The sequence below is a fragment of the Pituophis catenifer genome, unplaced genomic scaffold (genome assembly GCF_029215685.1).
Source record: "Pituophis catenifer annectens isolate HBS135680 unplaced genomic scaffold, rPitCat1.0.hap2 SCAF_1, whole genome shotgun sequence".
NCBI classification, from domain to species: Eukaryota; Metazoa; Chordata; class Lepidosauria; order Squamata; family Colubridae; genus Pituophis; species Pituophis catenifer.
The window spans coordinates 13929278-13949664 of record NW_027256881.1 but is presented as its reverse complement, the minus strand read 5'-3'; the positions used below and the strand labels follow the sequence as shown (position 1 = coordinate 13949664).

Genomic DNA, 20387 nt, shown 5'->3' with positions numbered 1-20387 from the left:
GAAAAGTTCGTAAAATAGTGTTCCTATACAGTACTTATGAACATTCTACTATACTAATTACTGATCTAAGGAACTGCTTCTGTCACATACTATTGCTACTAGAGGCAGCCTCAAATGCAACAACGATGAAGGTATAATTGAGCAACAGAAAGATGCCCTGGCTTCTCTATACTAACTGCAAGAACTGTAGAAAGAATTGTAGCTGGACACTCTTTACCTATTCATGGCAAACATGGCAAATTCAGGATCAACATTATCTTTAAATATCTACTTGCATCCAACACAGTTCTTATTGTATCTTGCAACACTAATTTAACTGAGAGACCCCAGACTTTGTCACAAATCCACATCTGCAATTGAAAAGTCAATGCTACAGGCCTTATGACCAACAATTTATTATGAACTGCCACAATAAATTTATGTCAGATGATATGTTATTCTCATTTTTGCTACAATAAATATCTAACAGAAAATACCTTATAACACAAACATTATACATATTAAAGTATTAGATAGCAATACAATTTTCTAATGCTGCGTTCAAAGGACAGCTGAAATTGGAATGCAAGTGCGGCAAACAGAAGGGGGTTGGGAACATTATCTGCACAAGGGAGTTCCCTTTTAGTGCAGCCAAGCATAGGAAACTAGCACAGGGAAGCCTGAATTTCCTGATCAGTCTGTGCATGTGTGTATGTAGAAAGGGGAGAATCATCAAGGCTCTCACTGCAAAAAAAATTATAGCAAACAGAGCTTATTTTGGTTTTGTAAGGGTTTGAAAAAGGATTCACATCTATAAAGGTATTATGTTATAGATATGCAGCAGACTGACATCGACACAAAGAATTACTGTACTTGCAACTTTCAAAAGGCATCTTGGCCCATATATTCATATTATCTACACTTGGAAATGTCCATATTTGTAATATTCATTTTAAAGCCAGTATTACTTTTTAGCTTTTATTATCCATATTTAGCATTTATTGTGGATGGTTCACATATTTAGTTGGGCTTGCAAACTAAGCTGAAAATTAGAATCACCAGCATCTGTATTTCAACTGATTTCATATATGTGTGCAAAATCAAATAGAATGTCACTCAAAGCTTGCAGTCAAAAAGCAAGACAAAAAGGTCTTGCTTATTAGGCTGCTAACACAATCTTAATGGTTCAGTTCTAACCCTGGAACATTGAGCAGTGAGGGAGGGATCGCAGATTTACACTGCTGCAGAAATAATGGCCTTTTCCTGCACTCCAGAACGAGATGGAGAATGGGACCTTCATACTTGCCAGAAGGTAGAAGCACTCATAAATCATTATTTTGTATGTATGCCATTACCAGTTTAGGAGATCAGCAGGAAAGAACCAATGAATATTGATACATGTAATTTCAGTTGCTGGAACAGAAAATACAATGAATAAGTTGAAGGTATATCCAAATTATGATTGGATTTTTTTTTTTATTTTGCTTTTGGAAAGAGGTTTTATAATATTGTTTTTGTTGACTGTTGTCAGCCATCCAGAGTTCATACATAATATGGGTTGCTATATAAATTTTCTAAAATAAATGTAGATGGCATCTATACTGTACTATTTATTTTATTATTTATTAATTTAATTTATATTTATGAGTTGTGTAACAAGGTTCTGCTACAATATTATTTTATATTCAATTAAAACTAGATTTCAGAGAATACTAGAAATAAATCCTAATTTCAAAAGCTTTAAGGTATTATAAACGTAAGAAGTTCTCATTCTGATCACTGATCCAACTGACATCATTTCTCCAAAGTAATGGCTACAAAATGTGTTTATACAAGTTTTACGCAAGATATTTAACTTGGGGCTTTTCACATGCATACTAGTACCACCGAATGCAGGTCTCCATTAAAGGAATAGCAACTCTGATCAAAAAAAGTCAGCCAGGATTCTGGCATATGTTTGGGAAGGATGGAGTGTTTCTTGTAAGAGTCATCAAACTGATTCACATACTGCAGCAAGCCATAATTTAATCACAACTTATTAGATAAACACAAAATGCTAAGCAAAACCCAAATATATTATAACTTAATGAACTGTGTACACCTAGTCATCCTGTAGCATTCAAAGGATAAACTATCCTATTTATGTGCATGTAAACTGATTGCTTCAGTTTATTTCAGCCTTGAAAGAAGCCACAAGTTTTATCCAGCCACCTAAGCAGACTAGCATAATTATTTTAGTTTAGTACCCTGGAAAAATCTCCAAACTACAGGTTACCAGTATTATGATAATGGAAACAACTCTCAGCAAGTTCTCTATATTGACAGTAGTGAAACAATTAAGAACACTGGAGTCATAATTTAGAATTTTTCTTAAAATGCCTTCCTTGTTCTTATTTAACTGTTTGGGATCAGATACTCAGGTTTCTCAATGATATTTTATATGGTGCAAAGTTAAGTGTGCTCCAGATTTAACACTGTTATACAAATCATCTGATAGTTGTTGCAATTTCTTGTACATTAAAATGTAGTTATTTTAAAATGTAGTTATTTACTACTGTGTCATGATATTTGATTTGCTGAATGTGGGTAGACAAGAAGCAGAAGTACAAAGGCCATGTAGCCTTTTAGCCTCCTTTTCTGCCTGAAGCTATCCAATGAATTGCTCTATCACAGTTCATCATAAAAGCTTCTTCATATCAAGCTTTCCTCCTGATAACTTCAGGAGCAAATATTCATATAATTTTCTTAAGACTAATAAAGATAAAGATCTCCATTTTGGGGGACACACACATTTAAGCACAGTATAGTTTGGTGTTCCTCTATCCATATATCTACAAGTCCCAACTCAGTTTAGCTTACTGTGATATTTTTGTTCTAAATAAACAGAATAGCTATATTATAGGTATTTATATAGTCCTTGACTTACAACCATAACTGTGATGAGAATTTCCATTTGTAAATAAGGTGGTCATTAAGTGAGTCGTACCTTTTTTGCCATGGTTATTAAGCAAATCACTACAGTTATTAATCATTAAGCAAATCTGGCTTCCCCTGCTGACTTTGCTTGTTGCAAGGCAGTTAGAAAGGTCACAAATGGTAATCACATGACCCCAGACACTGCAACTGTCGTGACTACCATACCAGTTGCCTAGCGCCTGAACTTTGATTATATGACCATGCGGATGCTGCAACAGTCCTGTGAGGACCAATTGTAAGTCTTTTTATTTTCAGTGACACTGTAACTTCAAAAGGTTGCTAAACAAATGGCTATAAGTCAAGAACTACCTGTATTTTACTAAATTTCCCAAATATGCACAATTCATTGAAAAGGAAATTCCATGTAAACATGTATCTATTTCGCAAAACAGTAAAAAAAATTGTAATCCTTTGTTGAAAAAAGCTATCTGCCCTATTTTGATTCTGACTATAACAGGCCAGATAACTTTTCAGCAAACGATTGCATTTCTTTACCACATCTAAGTTTAAATATAACTTTAGAAGACACATGTTGGAGTAGAGCTATGGACTATTTTCATGCAGAAAGAATTCTTCCATAACATTTAATAAGTTCTTTATTTTACACTACTGCCGGAATTTATTCTCAATTGAATTTATACAGCAATTCAGTGGTTTTTAGTCAAAGCCTTTTTGTATAGATCATACTATTCCTTATCTTTGTAATAAAGTAAAATAGTTTCTATACCAGAAAAAAGTATTCAGGTTTGATTCATGAAATTTTAAGAAAATATGTCAAAAAGGAGTTTAACTTCCTGACAAGAGAAATCAGAGGCCATAGATGCTCAGGTTTTTTTAAAAAATCCTATGGACTCGCGAGGTGAGAAAGAAAAAAAATGACACATTCTGTTATCTTCACATTGCTGTTGCTTTCTTTCTCTTTTAATACGGCAGTGAGTAGCATACAGTATGGAGCTACTGGATATGTAATGCCACTCTAACTATACAGACAACATACTTACATGTCTGATACAATTGCTAGGACAGACCAAGCTCAGCCTTGTCCCTCCCCCCACCATTACTTGCTAAAATGTTACGTCAAGCAAGACTGGTCAGTCAAGGGACAAAGAAAAAGGGGGAGAGTAACTGTAGATGGAAATAAAAAAATGAAATCGGTAATATATTACAAATGCCCTGAAGTTCATAATGCAATCCTCTTTTAGGTTTCAGGTTCTGTCACCTATTTCCCAGGTAAGATCTCTGATAAGTTATGCCCTTCTTTATTTCCAGTTATAGCCAAGAATAGACTTGGCAGTAACCCCAGCAAAGAAAAAAAAAGTTGAAGACTGCAATAGCTCCTCTATTATGAATTTGAAACAATGATAATTAATCCCCCTGCAACCCACCCCAATACTGTACTCCACAGATGTCAGCCCTACTCTGCTTTGTTCAAAACAGGCAATGTACAATCTCATTTTGCACTGCACAGGAGGAGGCATTCAAGACAGCAGCTCACAAATCTTCTCTAAACAGATAAGATCTGTTTGACTGCATATTAAACAGGTGAATCCAGTAGTTATTAATGAATCTTCTAATGTCTAAAGTGTAATCTTAATCAAGCCCTTATACACAACAGCCAAGCATCTTCCATAGAATCACAGCACTCATGTTTTCTTCGTTTGCCTTATGCAGCCAGTGTACACAACTCACTAGGTTTTCTCTTTCTAAAACAAAGTTTTTCCTATCTTTGATTAATAGTTACTGCCTAATCACTTCTACAAACATTCTTAGGTATTATATATCTTCATCTTCCACGTGCTCTTTACACACCAAACATTCACATTACCTTAGCTGCACAAAACATTTTTGCTTCCCATTCCAGCCATTCAACAACCTGTATCATTCACTTTGGCAACCCAAGATATCCTAACAAGGACCATTTGAGAATTCCACAGGTTTTGATTACCTGTGAAGTTAAAACAGATCCCAGAAAGCAACCCTAATAAGTCACCTTTATCATACTACTGGAGAAAACACATTTTTCATTTATGAGAAATTGGGTAATCTGACTAGAGGGCATCTTTTTCATTTATTCAGGGTATCCTAAATTTTAACCTGTCTTTCCTTTCCAGCTTTCCCACATTCTGGCACTCTTAGTTAACTCTCGGTTGCTTGGAACTGTTGACTTTACCTCACATGCTCAAGTATCGCACAAAATATTTATTTCCATCTGGGTTATTATTTTCCAGCTCCCCTCATGACCTTCTACAGGGGTAGTAGCAATCTGACTGGTATTTCACACACACACACACACAGACAAAATAATCTTACCACTTTTCATTTCCCGTCTGGGACTTGGGCCTCTGCACCTCCAGCTTTCCTCTGCATACTCCAAGCCACTCCCCCTTTCTAACAGCTCCAGATTCAACCCCCTCTTGCCAGCCTCTGCACTAAAAAGGCTGGAGGAAGATTAGACACTGTTGGAAAAGCCAGCAAGGCACTTTCTTTGAATCTTCAACTTCCACAAAGAGGCTGTTATAGTGACTTCAAGGGCTCACCCATGTGACACCTTCACTTACCATCCATCACCTTCCTTCCTTCCTTCCTTCCTTCCTTCCTTCCTTCCTTCCTTCCTTCCTTCCCAACAGATTCACAGGCGCCTTGCTCTCTCTATGTACACACCAATGCCCAGCGGCTCTTATGACTCCAATGACCTCCCCCTCTTCCCTTCCTTTTCCCCATCCCTCATTCCTTCCCGATCACTCACTCCCTTTCTTACTCTTTGACTAACCAGCACACCTAGTCTTTCTCCAACTTAAGAGCAACTCTGCTTCCTCCCCTCATTAAACACGTTGGCTCCCCTATCTACTTTAGTGGCACCACGCCTCCCAACTCTCAGCCACCATACTTGCCTTTGCCTTTAGCTGCCCATCGGGGCCCTCCTACCTTGTCAATATTTAAACCTCCCTCCATTCCCAAGTCTCCCGTCTTCCCACCCTCTCTCTATATAAATAATAATAAAAAAACATTATCAGGACCCCCCCCTCCCCGAGTTTCTCAATGCCCTATATTCTCCTCTCCACCCCCCGCCCCCCCCACATCAGCCCTCAGAAATACCCGAAGTTACTGCCTTCTCTTCGGGAAATTTCCAGTCTTCCGCCTTAGGCACAAAAGAGACTTTTCCCCGGCTATCTTTTGACCCCGAACACCGGTCTTTTCCGCCCCAATCCCTGTTCTCAACCTACCCCGAGTCTTACCTCGCAGTTACCCCCCAACTTTTCTTTTGGAAACTCTGCCCCCCCTCCCCCCCCCCACACACACACCGCCACCACCGGCCCGCCTCACGGAGCTCCCCGTTCCTCCTCCTCCTCGACCACGTTTCAAAGCCGGCCCCCTCTTCCCGGCTCGGGCTCCCACACGACCACGCTTCAGCCCAGCCGGTTCTCAGGGACGGCCCTGAAATACCGCCGCCCGGACTCACCTGCCAGCTGTCTCCGCAGTAGCAACGCGGACTGGAGCTCCGTCATTCTCCCCGCCGGTGCCCGGGGAGGGAGTCTGGGGCGGCGGCGGCGGCGGCGCAGCTGCTGCTGCTAATCCTCCCGCTCCTACGACTGCCGGGCTCGAGCCAGCCAGCCGGCGAGCCCTCGTCCCTCCCCGCTCGCGCCGACCCCGCCGCCGGGGGCCTGCCTGCCCGCCCGTCCTCTCAGCGCCGGCGCCGCCGCCACAGCAGCGCCGCGAGTCCCTCCGCCGCGGGGGGGGAGGGAGGGGGGAATAAGGGGGAGGGGGAACTACGAGGAGAAACTATTCTCAGAAGATTCGGGAGCAGCGTCGGACCAGGTGTGTGCGTGTGGAGGGGGGGGAAAAGAAAGCGCGCGGGAGGGCGCTCAACGCTGCCGCTCGGCCCGCGTCTGCCTCTCCAACACCTTCCCCTCAGCTTTCTTTTCTCTCTTTCTCCCCCCCCCAACCCCACTCCTCCTCTCTCTCTTTTCTCCTCCCCCTTCACGGAATTTCACTGCACTCGGGCGCCGCGACACGCAGGCGCACAACTCCCTCGGCGCATGCGCCCCTTTCGCAGATGGCGCTTGCGCTTCCTCCTCTTTTTCTTCTTTCAGCACGGATTGCCCAGCGATGGCGCGGCCGCCATGTTTGGAAGGTCGAATTCATGACCGTGTAAAAGGGAGCCGCTCCGGCGCGCGCCCGAGAATTGAGGACTGTATACGAGCGCGCGGCGGAGGCATTTATTTATTTATTTGTGTATTCGCCGGCCCTGGCGCCATCTTGGGAAGGGCAGAAGCATCCTGGTTTAGACTTCTATAACCCTAAAAGTTTGGCAAAGGAAGAACGGGCAGCGTTACTCTTCGTTTCTTCCCCCCCCCCCCGCTTTCCAAGTTATGCAAATATGATGAGCCTTTCGGTTTCACATAGATCGTTACGCTGCATTTAAAAAAATAAATCATCTGTCATATTTTCCTAACTGATTTCGAGTGAACGGGGTTTCTAAATCAGTTTTGCACGCAAAATATTTTACCGGGTGAAGATGATACACAAAAATCAAATTAAAAACATTCCCTTCTAAACTTATTAACCATTCAGAAATTAATATCAAGGGAGCTCCCCCCTTCCTCCTCGTCTCTTGTACAGCTTTGAACAAACTCACATTTCTGGCAATTGTACTCCCCTCCCCCCCCCCACACACCAATGCTTGTGAAAAAATAATTGAGAAATAATCTTGTGACAGTTTGATGTGTTTTTACTTCATAAATTCAGAACTGAGTCAATAGGGTTTTTTTTTCTATAATATTTTTACTGTCTTTCAGAATTGTTATATATTGAATGCTACATGGGGCTCTCAACCCAGTTTTATCCTCAACAATTTTAAGAGGTATGTTGAAGGAAGAGTGATTATCTCAGGAGCATTGTGGTTCTCTGGTGATTTGAATCAGATTGATTGATTTAAAGATTTATAAAGCCGCTCAACTCAGCCACTACATTAAGTACTGCCTTGTCTCATTAGTGAAAATAATGTATGGTAATAAGATTTAACATTAACCATGAATTAACCCCCTCCCAAAAAGTTATTTCAGATAATATAGGTCTAGTTCCCACCCACCCTGCAGCTATCCAAAGGTACAGTGAAAACAAAGATAGTGTCATGACTAATTTGGCAATCTTAATTTATTGTTATTATCCACTTCAAATTGCGAAACTTGTTACTGCAAAATAAAATGTTTTCTTTTATTTTTTAGATTATGTATGTACTTTTATATATTTATTTTATTGTAAGCTGCCTAGAGTCATAAAGGTGAGATGGAAGGCTATATAAATCAAATAAATATTTTTATTTTTAGGTTGTATATTTTATATATCTTATTTTATTGTAAGATGCCCAGAGTCATATAAAGATCAGATGGGTACCTCCATAAATTAATCAAATAAAATGCACTTCAAAAGTAAGAAAGTATCTTTCAAATATATATATATATATATGATCATTTCCAATGAGTTATATTAACAATGATCTCATTCTCTCAAAGCCAGTTTGTTATAGTGATTAAGGTATTCACATAGGTATGAAAGCCTGCTGGGCAATTTTCGTCCAATCACTTTCTTTCTGCTCAGCCTACCCCACAGGGTTATTGTTGTGTGGAAAATAGGAGGACAAAGGATTATTATGTATGTTCAGTGCCTTGAATTATCTATAAAGTAATAAAGGTGAGTTAAAAATCTAATAATCAAATTTGAAGGCTACATCTATCCAATGAAACACTGGATGTTGAATATGTCATATAAAATATCACCAATAAAACAAAAACCCAGGTTGAGGACCTCATTAAAAACACAAAACATCTCGATCACACATCCATGTTGGAGCTTCTAAATCTAAACTAACAGCCCATCGCCAATGCATGAGGGAGGAACTAGGTGTTCATGGACTTCCCAAAGGATAGTAAGGTTGAGTGGTCCATAGTTGGGGGGGGAGGTGGAACCTGGCTCAATAGCAGTAACTGCGAGAGGGATCAAGGAGTCCTAGTGGACAAATATTTAAATATATGACAGCAATATGTTGCAGCTGCCAAGAAAGCCAATGCAGTCTTAGGCTGCACTAACAAAGGGATAGAGTCAATATCACATGAAATGTTTATAATGCCTTGGTAAGACCACACTTGGAATACTGCATCCAGTTTTTATCTCCACAATATAAAAAAGATATTGAGACTCTAGAAAGAGTGCAGAGAAAAGCAACAAAGATGATTAAGGGGCTGGAGGCTAAAACATGAAAACCAGTTGCAGAAATTGGGTATGTCTAATATGATGAAAAGAAGGACTGAGGTGACATGATAGCAGTGTTCCAATATGTAAGGGGGTCGACCTATTCTCCAAAGCACCTGAAGACAGAACAAGAAGCAATGGATGGAAACTAATCAAGAAGAGAAACAACCTAGAACTAAGGAGAAATTTCCTGACAGAACAATTAACCAGTGGGAAATTGGGCCCCAGACGTTGTAGGTGCTCCACCACTGGAGGTTTTTAAGAAGAGATTGGACAGCCATTTGTCTGAAATGGTGCAGGGTTTCCTGCTTGGGGGGGGGGGGGCAGGGATGGACTGGAGGGTCTCTAGGGCCCCTTCCAACTCTGTTATTCTGTTATTCTTTCTATGATCATGTGTATCCATTCTCTCAAGTCCAAAGAAAGTCTGGAATGGTATAGGATCTCCTGCCATGGGCAGAGGGTTGGACTAGAAGATCTCCAAAGTCTCTTCCAACTCTATTATTCTATGTTCCATTATAGTCAGGAGCATATATTAGATTTAAATAATAAACCACTCTACCTAGATATGTGCATATTATCAACCCACAAATTAACAAGCCACATATTAGCCCATCATGCTGTACAAACCCAGTTGATAAATTGCTGAAGGTCAAAATGTTAAATTCATCTTTACATTTCAAGCATTATAAAAGGTAAATTACATTACATTTTAAAAAGGTAAATAGTCTAGAAGACAGAGAGTGGAATTAGAAACCAAGAAATAGAGAAGGAGTAAATTTAACCCTATTCTCTCATACTATAATCTTGTTGAAAATTGCTCATCGAAAGTTGTTATTTGCACTGCAGGAGAGAAAAACCTCATAGATATCAAAATGTAATTCACAGCTTACTCCAGAGGGTTTTGAAATTAATTCCACACTAGGTTCACCTATTGTGCTGAACTATAATGTGATTTGTTTTATTTTAGTTTAGCAAGTTGAGCCTAACCATTGTGGTTTGTACTCTACTAAGTGGTTTAATGTGATGCTTGCATCCAGCCAGTTATAACTTATTTAACAAACTGATGAAATAAATCTTGGCTGGACATGGATGAATGCAGTGCCAGACTAAGGAGGGAATTTTGTTCTTAGTGCATATGGAAACAAGTAGATGGACAGTAATGTTATTTCACATTAGGAAACTAAGAATATTACAGAAAAAATGTGTTTTTAAACAAAAGTTTTTATCATTCTGGCTTTTAAATCTGGGTGTCAGGAGCAAACAATCAGCTCCACATGTAAAGAATTCAATTAGCTGATTTATTGTTCAAGATTATACACAAGAATCTTCTCAGATTAACAGTTTGCAGTTAGGTGAGACTAGATAAGGTTCAACAACGTTCAAGGGGGAGAGTCAGATTTCACCCTGTTGTGCCCATGTAGGGATTCTAGATTAAGTCCCAGTTTGACTCGTCCCCCTGGCTTGGCCAGTCTGTCTTCTACAATAGAAGACCAATGCTAAAGAGTAAATACAGAAGTTGGAAGTACATTTTGGCGATTTGTAAGTTGACACCACAAAACTATCCTAAATGGAAGTGCTTGGAGCTATTTTTTCCTCAAAAATTGCATTCACTACTAATATTGTTATACATTTTCAGTCAGTACTTCATATTTAACCTGTGGAATTCATTACCACAAGACAGCAACGGCCACTAATTTGCTTGGCATGTTGAATAAAATCACAGAGGGCAAATCTATCAATGACTATTAGTCTTGAAGATCCTCTAGGTAGCAAGCAGCATCCCCTGCATTGCTAACATTATCAGATAACAAAATAGCATATCACTCCCAGAAGCTTTCAGGGTGCTTCCTGCTTCCCCAGATCACTTATATTTATTTGTTCTTCCTGGACAAATAGGCAATAAGGTACTTCCTGTCGTTTTCTAAAAATATTTATGGGTATGTGGGTCCCAGAAGAATTCTTGGAAATAAAAATAATGTAAGAAAACCTATGTGGGATCAAGCCAACATTTTATTTCTTATAGTGGCCAGCAAGATGCTTTTGGAGAGGTTGCCACAAAGAGGAGGAAGTCAATTTATTTTCCAAAGCACCAGAGGGCAGGACAAGAAACAATGGATGGAAACTAATTAAGGAGGCTGGATAGCTCAGCAGACTAATGCACTGTAATTGAACTCCAGCTGTCTGCAATTAGTAAGTTCGAATCTTGCCAGGCTCAAGGTTGACTCAGCCTTCCATCCTTTCTAAGGTAGGTAAATTGAGGACCCAGTTTGTGGGGGCAATAAGCTGACTTTGTAAAAAATATACAAAAGTATGAAGGCTATTGCTTAATGCATTGTAAGCCGCCCTGAGTCTCTGGAGAAGGGCGGCATATAAATCAATTTTTTTTTTTTTAAAAAAAAGGAGAGAAGCAACCTGGAATTAAGGAGAAACTTCCAAACAAGTGAGGACAATTAACCAATGGAACAGCTTGCCTTCAGAAGTTGTGGGTGCTTCATCACTGGAGTTTTATAAGAAGAGACTGGACAGAGACTTGTCTGAAATGGTATAGAGCCATGATGGCAAACCTATGGCACGCATGCCATAGGTGGCACACAGAGCCTTCTCTGGGAGCATGCGAGCCATCGCCCCAGCTCAGTTCCACCACGCATGCGTGCATGCGTCCCACCAGCCAGCTGGTTTTCAGGTCTGTGCCATGCATGCGCAGGGGCGGGGCACATGTGGGAGACTTGTGCGTATGTGTAGGGGGCGGGGCAGGGTGGATGCGTGGGGGTCACGTGTACATGGGGGTTGTGCAGGCATGCGGGGGGGGCGGGTCGCACATGGGCGCACGCGCATTGCATTGTGGTTGTGCACATGTGGTTTTGCGTGCTTTCAACACTGGTATAGGGTCTCCTGTTTGAGCAGAGGGCTGGACTAGAAGATCTCCAAGGTCTTCCCGCTCTGTTCTGATTGATTGATTGGAGTGCCAAAGATGAAGAAATAGCTCTCTCAAATCACTGTCAACTCCCTGCAATATATATTCAGAGGCGTGCTATCTTTAATCTAGAAATAATTACCGTAATAGCTCTTGATAGATCCCACCTCCATTAACCTATGCCCTTTGAAAGCCATCCAAGACATGGCCTTCACCCACAACTTGAGGTGACAACTTCTACAAATTAATTAAATGCTTTGTTATTTCTTTGGTCTGCTTTGAATCTTCTTCCCTTCTGCTTCGCTGGATGGCCTCTGTTCCTAGTGTTCTGAGCTAGGGAGAAAAACTTCCCCCTGTTCACTTTCTCCATGATTTTATATTCCTCGATCATTTTTTTTTTCTAAGTTAAAGTGTCCCAAACATTTTAATCTCTTCATGAACCCCCTGATCATTATGTTTGCCTCTGCACATTTTCCATTCACAGTTTGCCTGAGTGTGCATTGTTTTACATTTATTTAAATTGAACTGCTTTTAGCACTTTCCTGAGCATTCACCCACTTTGAAGAGATTCTTTTGGAGCTCCTCATGATGCTAAATATTTTGGCATCCTCTATAAGATCTTCTTCAGTTCACTGCTTATCCTGAGTCAAGATCTGATCCTTCAGGCTGGCACTTTTCTTCACAGCGTGACATCTTCCCATTTATATTTTCATTAAAAGCATATTTGGTACAGCGGGGAGTCTAATGCTCATACACATCGTATTGAAGATGTGAGCCCTAGAGCAACATTATGTCAGACCCTAAAGGCACTGTGAGTGAATTAAATCATCAGATACCTCTATGAATGCTTTTGCGATGCACTCATCTATTCTCTAAAAGAGAGAGGGAGGGAGGGAGGGAGGGAGGGAGGGAGGGAGGAAGGAAGGAAGGAAGGAAGGAAGGAAGGAAGGAAGGAAGGAAGGAAGGAAGGAAGGACTGACTTAAAAACAAAATAATTAAAACAATAATACTTCCTCCTGCAGGAGATTAGAGCAGAATACAAAAAGAACAATTAAAAACAGTGTTGAATAAAATCAATTAGATAAAATGATCCCAAATAAAGCACTCATCTATTCTTCAAAAGAGAGAGAGAGGGCGGGAAGGAAGAAAGGAAGGAAGGAGGGAGGGAGGGAGGGAGGGAGGGAGGGCTAAAAAGCAAAATAATAAAAACAACAATACTTCTTCCTGCAGGAGATTAGAGCAGAATTCAAAAAGAACAGTTAAAAACAATGTTGAATAAAATTGATTAGATAAAATGATCCAAAATAAAGCCACCTGTTCTAAAACAAGACAGCAATAGAGTAATTAAAAAATCCAATAATATTGGATTTTTTATTTAAAAGGGTAACTAGTCTCATCTTGCAAATGCCTGGATGAAAACCTTCAGTTGTTTCAAACAAGAATATGGGACTCGCTGTATTTTCCCATGGAGAAATTACATATGTGAAATGATGCCACTGAGGCCTTTTTCCTGGCTCTTCACACTGTGAGCTGACCCCACCAACATGCTTACAGAGGCACCCCTGCTGATCTTTAAAAAAACATATTGGTTGACTCTGGCTTTGCATACAAACCAGATCATCTGTATTTGGTGCTTCTTTTTCTATGTACTTAAGCTTCTTACTCTCATAACTGCACCATTAGATGTTATGCTATGAAGCTTCTTTGTTCCCAGCAAAAATCCAAATTAAAGCACGCCCATTAGAGAGGTGTCTAGTTCTGGAAAGAACCAGCAAAGGAAAAGCCATCATCCTTCTGAGTAATTGGTTCCATTAATTTTTTCTTGCTGCTAGGATTCCCCTCCCGCCCCAGACATGATAGAAATATATCTGTTTGTAAATTACCATAAAACTCTTATTTCATATTTTCCCTTCTGTCATTTTAAAGAACAGAGCTTACTTTCCTTCTATGCCCCAAAGGTGCTTTTTCAAGAGGCAACTGGACTTGTTTTTCTTTGAAGACATTTCGCTTCTCATCCAAGAAGCTTTTTCACTTCTGAAGAAGCTTCTTAGATGAGAGCTGAAGAAGCTTCTTGGATGAGAAGCGCAACATCTTCAAGGAAAAACTAAGAAAGTCCAGTTGCCTCTTGAAAAAGCACCTTTGAGACAACCATGACCTGGATGACTGAGAATCTCCATAGACACTTCCTTCCATGCAATATTATTCATACTTGAAATGAATAGTTTTATTCTGTGAGCCGGCCCGAGTCCCTCGGGAGAAGGGCAGCATATAAATATGACAATAAATAAATAAATAAATAAATAAATAAATAAATAAATAAATAAAATAGTGATACCAACCCACTGCTTCTCTTGTTAGAGATAAATATTTCCCGTTTTTTTCAATTTGCCTTCAAGTTTCTCATTATTTCAAACTACTGTCCCGGCAGATTAAATATTCCTCATTCTATACTTGTGGATTTGTTTTACATAGGAGTCTCTCAACGTATCGAATGTTCCACACTGTCTCCAGCCTTTCTAAGGTAGGTAAATTGAGGACCCAGTTGTGGGGGCAATAAGCTGACTTTGTATAAATATACAAAAGGATGAAGGCTATTGCTGAGCACATTGTAAGCCGCCCTGAGTCTTCGGAGAAGGGCGGCATATAAATCAAATTAAAAAAAAAAACAAAATTTACAAATAAAGAGAATGGGGCTGATATAAGATGTTGTGTGCATGAAGTAGCGGCAACAATTTGTGATGAAAGTACAGGGGCTAAACGTTAGAAAATTGAGGGATATAGTATGCAATTTGTCTGTCAGGAATTTTGCACATGCGCAGTAGTCGCACATTATGTCTGGGTGGGTGGGCGGAGCCTCCCACAGTAGCTGCTACCGGTTCGCATGATCCGGAGAGAACCAGCTGAATCCCACCACTGCATCCAAGCCAGTACCTCTCATGCCTTTAGATTCTGGAATGCATCCATCATGTATCATATGGCTTGTTTCATGAAGAGGTCGGCATGGTCAGGTTCATTCCCTTCCCCCTCCTTGTCTCCCAGCACCTCCAGCTCCTCTTTCCATTGGTGATTGCCTTGGGTGAGGATGACTCCCTTTGTCTTCCCTTCCCAATCATCCTTCTTCCCGACTCCTATGGACCATCTGGGCTTTGCTGAGTCCCCCAGGCCCACAACCTCCTCCATCCATCTGCCAGCATTTGATCCTGAGTCAGCCTTGGCTGAGGCTTCACCCCAACATTCAGCTTCCTCTTCATCGCTGCCTTGGGTGGACATCATTTGCACAGTCCCCACAGTGCCTCTCCAGGTTGACCACTTTGCAGAATCCGCCTAATGTAAGGACCTGCTTTAGCATTCTTCTCAGGAAAGCATGACTCTTGAAACAACTTTTACATAGAGAAAGAGATTGCAGACTCAAGTGGAGTCTGAAAATCCTGCACAAAGCGGATCTCATTTCCCCCCTCGCATGCGCGTGTGACCCCCCCCGCCCCCCATTTTTGGCCTAGCAGGCCTCTCTGCAGCCTCCTGGGCCCAAAAATGGGCCAGGGAGGTGGGCTGCTTCCCCCATGCCCCATTTTGGGCCTAGCTGGCCTCCCCGCAGCCTCCTGTGCCCAAAAATAGGCTGCAGTGGGAACACCACACCCCCACACTCCGCCCCGACCCTGCACATGCATACAACCCCCCCCCCCCGTGCATGCATGTGCATCTCCCACATGCGCCCCACCCTCTGCACATCCTGAAAATCAGTTGGCCGGCGGGAGACACATGCGTGGTGGAGCTGAGCTGGGTGATGGCTCGCGTGCCCGCAGAGAGGGCTCTGTGTGCCAGCTGTGGCACACGTGCCATAGGTTTGCCATCACGGTGCTAAGCTATTTTCCCCATTCAACCCTCACCCCAATTCCCCAGTCCACCAGTAGCCAATATGGTGCCACGAAGGTGTTATGAGAACTCTGAGGCGGGAAGGTGATAACAGTTCATCCTCAGGACACCATGATCTTGGTAACAGGCTGGAACCGGCTGGGAGGAGGTCCATCACATCGACTCAGTCCCCCTCCCTAATTCCCATGCGTTTACAGCAAAAGCGAAAGTATTCAAAGCATCCAAGCCAGTGATGAAATCTAAATTTTTTTACTACCGGTTCTGTGGGTGTGGCTTGGTGGGCGTGGTGTGGCTTGGTGGGCGTGTCAGGGGAAGGATACTGCAAAATCCCCATTCCCTCCCCAATCCTGGGGGAAGGATATTGCAAAATCCCCATTCCCACCCAACTCTGGGGCCAGCCAGAGATAGCATTTGCCAGTTCTCCGAACTACTCAAAATTTTTGCTACCGGTTCTCCAGAACCTGTCAGAACCTGCTGGGATTTCACCCCGATCCAAACCCATGAAACAACCTCCTCATCTTCGCAATGACAGTGTCCTGGCAGGGACCTGACATCCATAAAGTAAGGCCTGTAGCCACCTGTTTAGAGAACATTTTGCATTCAGCCATTTATAGAAGAGATAAGAGAAACAAAGGTGTTGTTTTCTCTTAGTCTTCTGACAACATGTAGATGAAACATAAAGAATGATAGATATGTTGTGGTAGTTCATAGCCATGTTTAAAATAAGGGTGACTGGAGCAGCTGAATTATGCAATATTGAGGAGCCATTCATTGAGACATTTTATGCTATGTTCAAGCCAAGTTTGACTATCTATGCTGGAAATTAAGAAAAACTTACACATGCCACACAAATTCAGCACTAGGATTGTGTGCAGCACTTTGGATTCAGATCAGTGGTGGGTTGCCCCCTGTTTGGACCGGTTCACAAGAACCGGTAGTAAAACTGGTGGGAGGCCCTGCCCACCGCCCCGGATGTCGTCATCAGCGAACCGGTAGTAAAGGTAAGTAGAACTCACCCCTGATTCAGATCCTAGTTAAAGATGCAGCTGTTTTAGAGAGTTGTGGACAGATGTGGACTCATTTTTTCATTTTTCATTTCATTTTATTTAATTTGTATACTCCCGAAGGACTTAGGGCAGTGAACGGGGACAGGATAAAACACATAGAATACAAAAATTTAAGAGCAGAAGTAAAATTGAATTAAATCAATTTAGCGCAAGACAAATTTAAAACCCCAGGTTAAGAACAAATTAAAATTTACATTAAAATTTACATTAAAAAGAGAATGGGAAAGGTCAGGCCAGACCAGCCTGGTGAAATAAAAAGGTCTTGAGAGCGCGGCGGAAGGTGCGTAGATCCGGGATCCTCCGTATCTCCGGGGGGAGATCGTTCCAGATAGTAGGTGCCCCCACAGAGAAGGCTCTCCCCCTGGGGGCCACCAGCCGACATTGTTTGGCTGATGGCACCTGGAGGAGTCCCTCTCTGTGAGAGTGTACTGGCCGGTGGGAGGCCGTTTGCGGCAGCAGGCGGTCCCGTAAATAACTCCTCCTAAGTCCTCCGAATCTGGGGTCTCCAACCTTGGCAACTTTAAGCCTGGCAGACTTCAACTCCCAGAATTCCCCAGCCAAAAAAATTCTGGGAGTTGAAGTGCGCCAGGATTAAATTTTGCCAAGGTTGGAGACCCTTGCTCCAAAGCAATCCAACATTTTGTACAAGCCCAATCAAGACTTATACAGCATATCCATGTTTACTCCAAAGTAAATTTAATTAAATAAATAAATAGGTAATTTGACACGGGAAAGCTCACTGAACAAGCAATGGAGAGAGCAAAGAGCAAATTTCAGCAGAAATTTGGCAGAAATGTGAAAGCATGTGACTCAAAGATGCAAAAAGAACCGGAATCACTCAGTGCCAGTGCCAGTGCCAGTGCCAGAGAGAGTGAACAGCAACTCCGTAAGCAAACTATGCCACAGGACATTGTAGAAGACACTTGAGACCCCGTGAATCAAAATAACCCAAGAACCATCCTAAGGAAGAAGATGTATGTCATGATGAGTGATTCCTTAAAGAGGAGCTAAAGCAGCTGTATGCAGTCGTGATATGTTGTTGTGTATGCAGGCATTCATAAGGGGACTGTGTATATAGGATATGATGAAATTACCAAGGGAAGTGAATCTGGGGAAGCCAGATTCACTTAACAACCAGGTTACTAACTTAACAACTGCAACAATCAGGGGTGAGATTCAGCTGGTTCTGATCGGTTTGGACGAACTGGTAGCTCTGACAATCAGCTGGAAGCGAACCGGTTCACTCTGACGATCAGGTGGGCCCACCTGCCCACCCCTGCGCTTTACTTACCTTTATCCTCTCAGCTGATTCGCGTGGCAGAGCAGATTGCCGTGCCTCAGCTGTGTTACTCCCCAGAAGTAACGTGGAAGGTTAGTTTTGTTAAAACTGCACAGGCGCAGCAAAACACGTAATGACCAAACCGGTTGTTAAACCGGCAGGATCCCACCACTGGCAACAATTCACTTTACAACTGTGGCAAGAAAAGCTGTTAACCACATAATTTTTGGGCTCAGTTGTGGTCGTAAAACGAGGATTACCTGTATAAGTTTCTTATGAGAAACTGTGGCATTTGGTCCTCAACAAAGCCTTTGATAAAATGCCTCATAATATTATTCATAAAATGTGGGCTGGATGATACGAATATTTACTTTATTCATTAAACATGAAACTCAGTCAACTGAACATTCAAAAATGCATCACAAAAAGCATTGACTGGTGCTAATGGTTGATACGGATTGCTGCCAGCGTCCTAGGTATCAACCAAGTACTTTCTTAAGGTGTACGAAGTTCCAAGTAGCGCAGTTTTTTTGCCGTTCCGCTGGTGTTATTGCAGGAAGCTGCAATTTGTTGATGTATCTTATAAAATTCTTGGACATAATACCAAGTGCCCCGATGACAATGGGTATCACGGTTACATGTTTCATCCATACCCGTGTAGTTTCAATGGCCAGGTTGCGATATTTCATGATTTTTTCCAGTTCTTTTTCTTCGACTCTGGCATCTTCCTCGTACTGTGATGTCAATAAATTGTATGTTTTGGTTTTCGACAACCAGATAATAATAATAATAATAATAATAATAATAATAATAATAATAATAATAATAATAATAAATAATGAATATGATGATGATGATGATGATGATGATGATGATGATGATGATGATGTAGGATCACAGTTGTCTGAGTGTTTATTAATGGTTCCATTTCACCTTGAAGGGAAGTACTGAGTGGAGTGCCATAGGGCTCTGTCCTAGGCCCTGTTTATTAGTGAATTAGATGAAGGAATTGAGGGAGCTAACTAACAAAGTTTGCAGATGACACAAAGCTGGAAGAGATGGTTAATTTAGATAAAAGAGAAAAGATTCAAAAGACAGACTTGAGCAGAGGACTAAAATGAACAAAATAAAATCTAAGTGAGAGAAATGTGATGTTTTTCATCCCTGTGGGAAAAACAACTATGGGATGGTGGACAAATGGCTTGATAATAATACACAGGAAAGGGAACTGGATATCCTTGTTGAGGGCAAGTTGAACACGAGCCAGCAATATGATGAGGTTAAAATGTTATGAATATGAAAATGCTATATTGCATAGAGAGAATATAGAGCCCAGATCATGGGAAGTAACTATTCAATTGCACCCTGTCCTGGTCAGATCTTATCTGGAATATTTTATTTGGTTCTGAGCACTACTGTTAAAAAAAGTTTAGAAGATAAGCTACCAAAATGATGAAATCAAGGACAAAAGGAGCAATTAAAGGGTTTTAGTGGTGTTTTGCTTGCAGAAAGAACGCTGATATGATAAAATCTTCCAATGTCAGAAGGATTGCCATAAAAAGATGGAGACCACATAAACCAGGGGTGTCAAATTCACATCATCATGGCGTCGTCACGTGACGTATTGGGACTTTTTTTCCCTTCGCTAAACTGGGTGTGGGTGTGGCCAGCACGTGACGCATCCCGGCCGTGGGCCAGGAGTTTGACAGCCCTGGCATAAACTGTTGGAGATGTTTCTCAACAGCCTCTGCATAACAGCCTGGGAAGATCCGTGGTGGCACAGTGGTTAGAATGCAGTACTGCAGGCTACTTCTGCTGACTGCCAGCTGTCAGCAGTTCAACAGTCGATTCTCACAGGCTCAAGATTGACTCAGCTTTCCATCCTTCCGGAGTTGGTAAAATGAGGACCCAGATTGTTGGTAAAATAGACTGACTCTGTGAACTGCTTAGAGAGGGCTGTAAAGCACTGTGAAGTGGTATATAAGTCAAAGTGCTATTGCTATTTGGTCAATAACTGACACACCTCTTTATTCCACATTTTATCTCCAAC

General features: G+C 41.6%; 1 protein-coding gene across 4 annotated transcripts in view; it reads right to left on the bottom strand.

The window, feature by feature from the left end:
* UBE2G1 (ubiquitin conjugating enzyme E2 G1) overlaps positions 1-20387 on the bottom strand; it is an 87370-nt gene that overhangs the window by 51787 nt on the left and 15196 nt on the right. Inside the window, exon 1 of one of the 4 annotated variants that reach the window (XM_070932071.1) lies at positions 6416-6870. The exons of 1 other annotated variant lie outside the window; for it this stretch is intronic. In XM_070932071.1, the coding sequence (XP_070788172.1) occupies positions 6416-6461 (46 nt within the window). In that variant the 5' untranslated portion in view covers positions 6462-6870. 2 more of the 4 variants (XM_070932074.1, XM_070932072.1) reach the window with 2 other exon arrangements.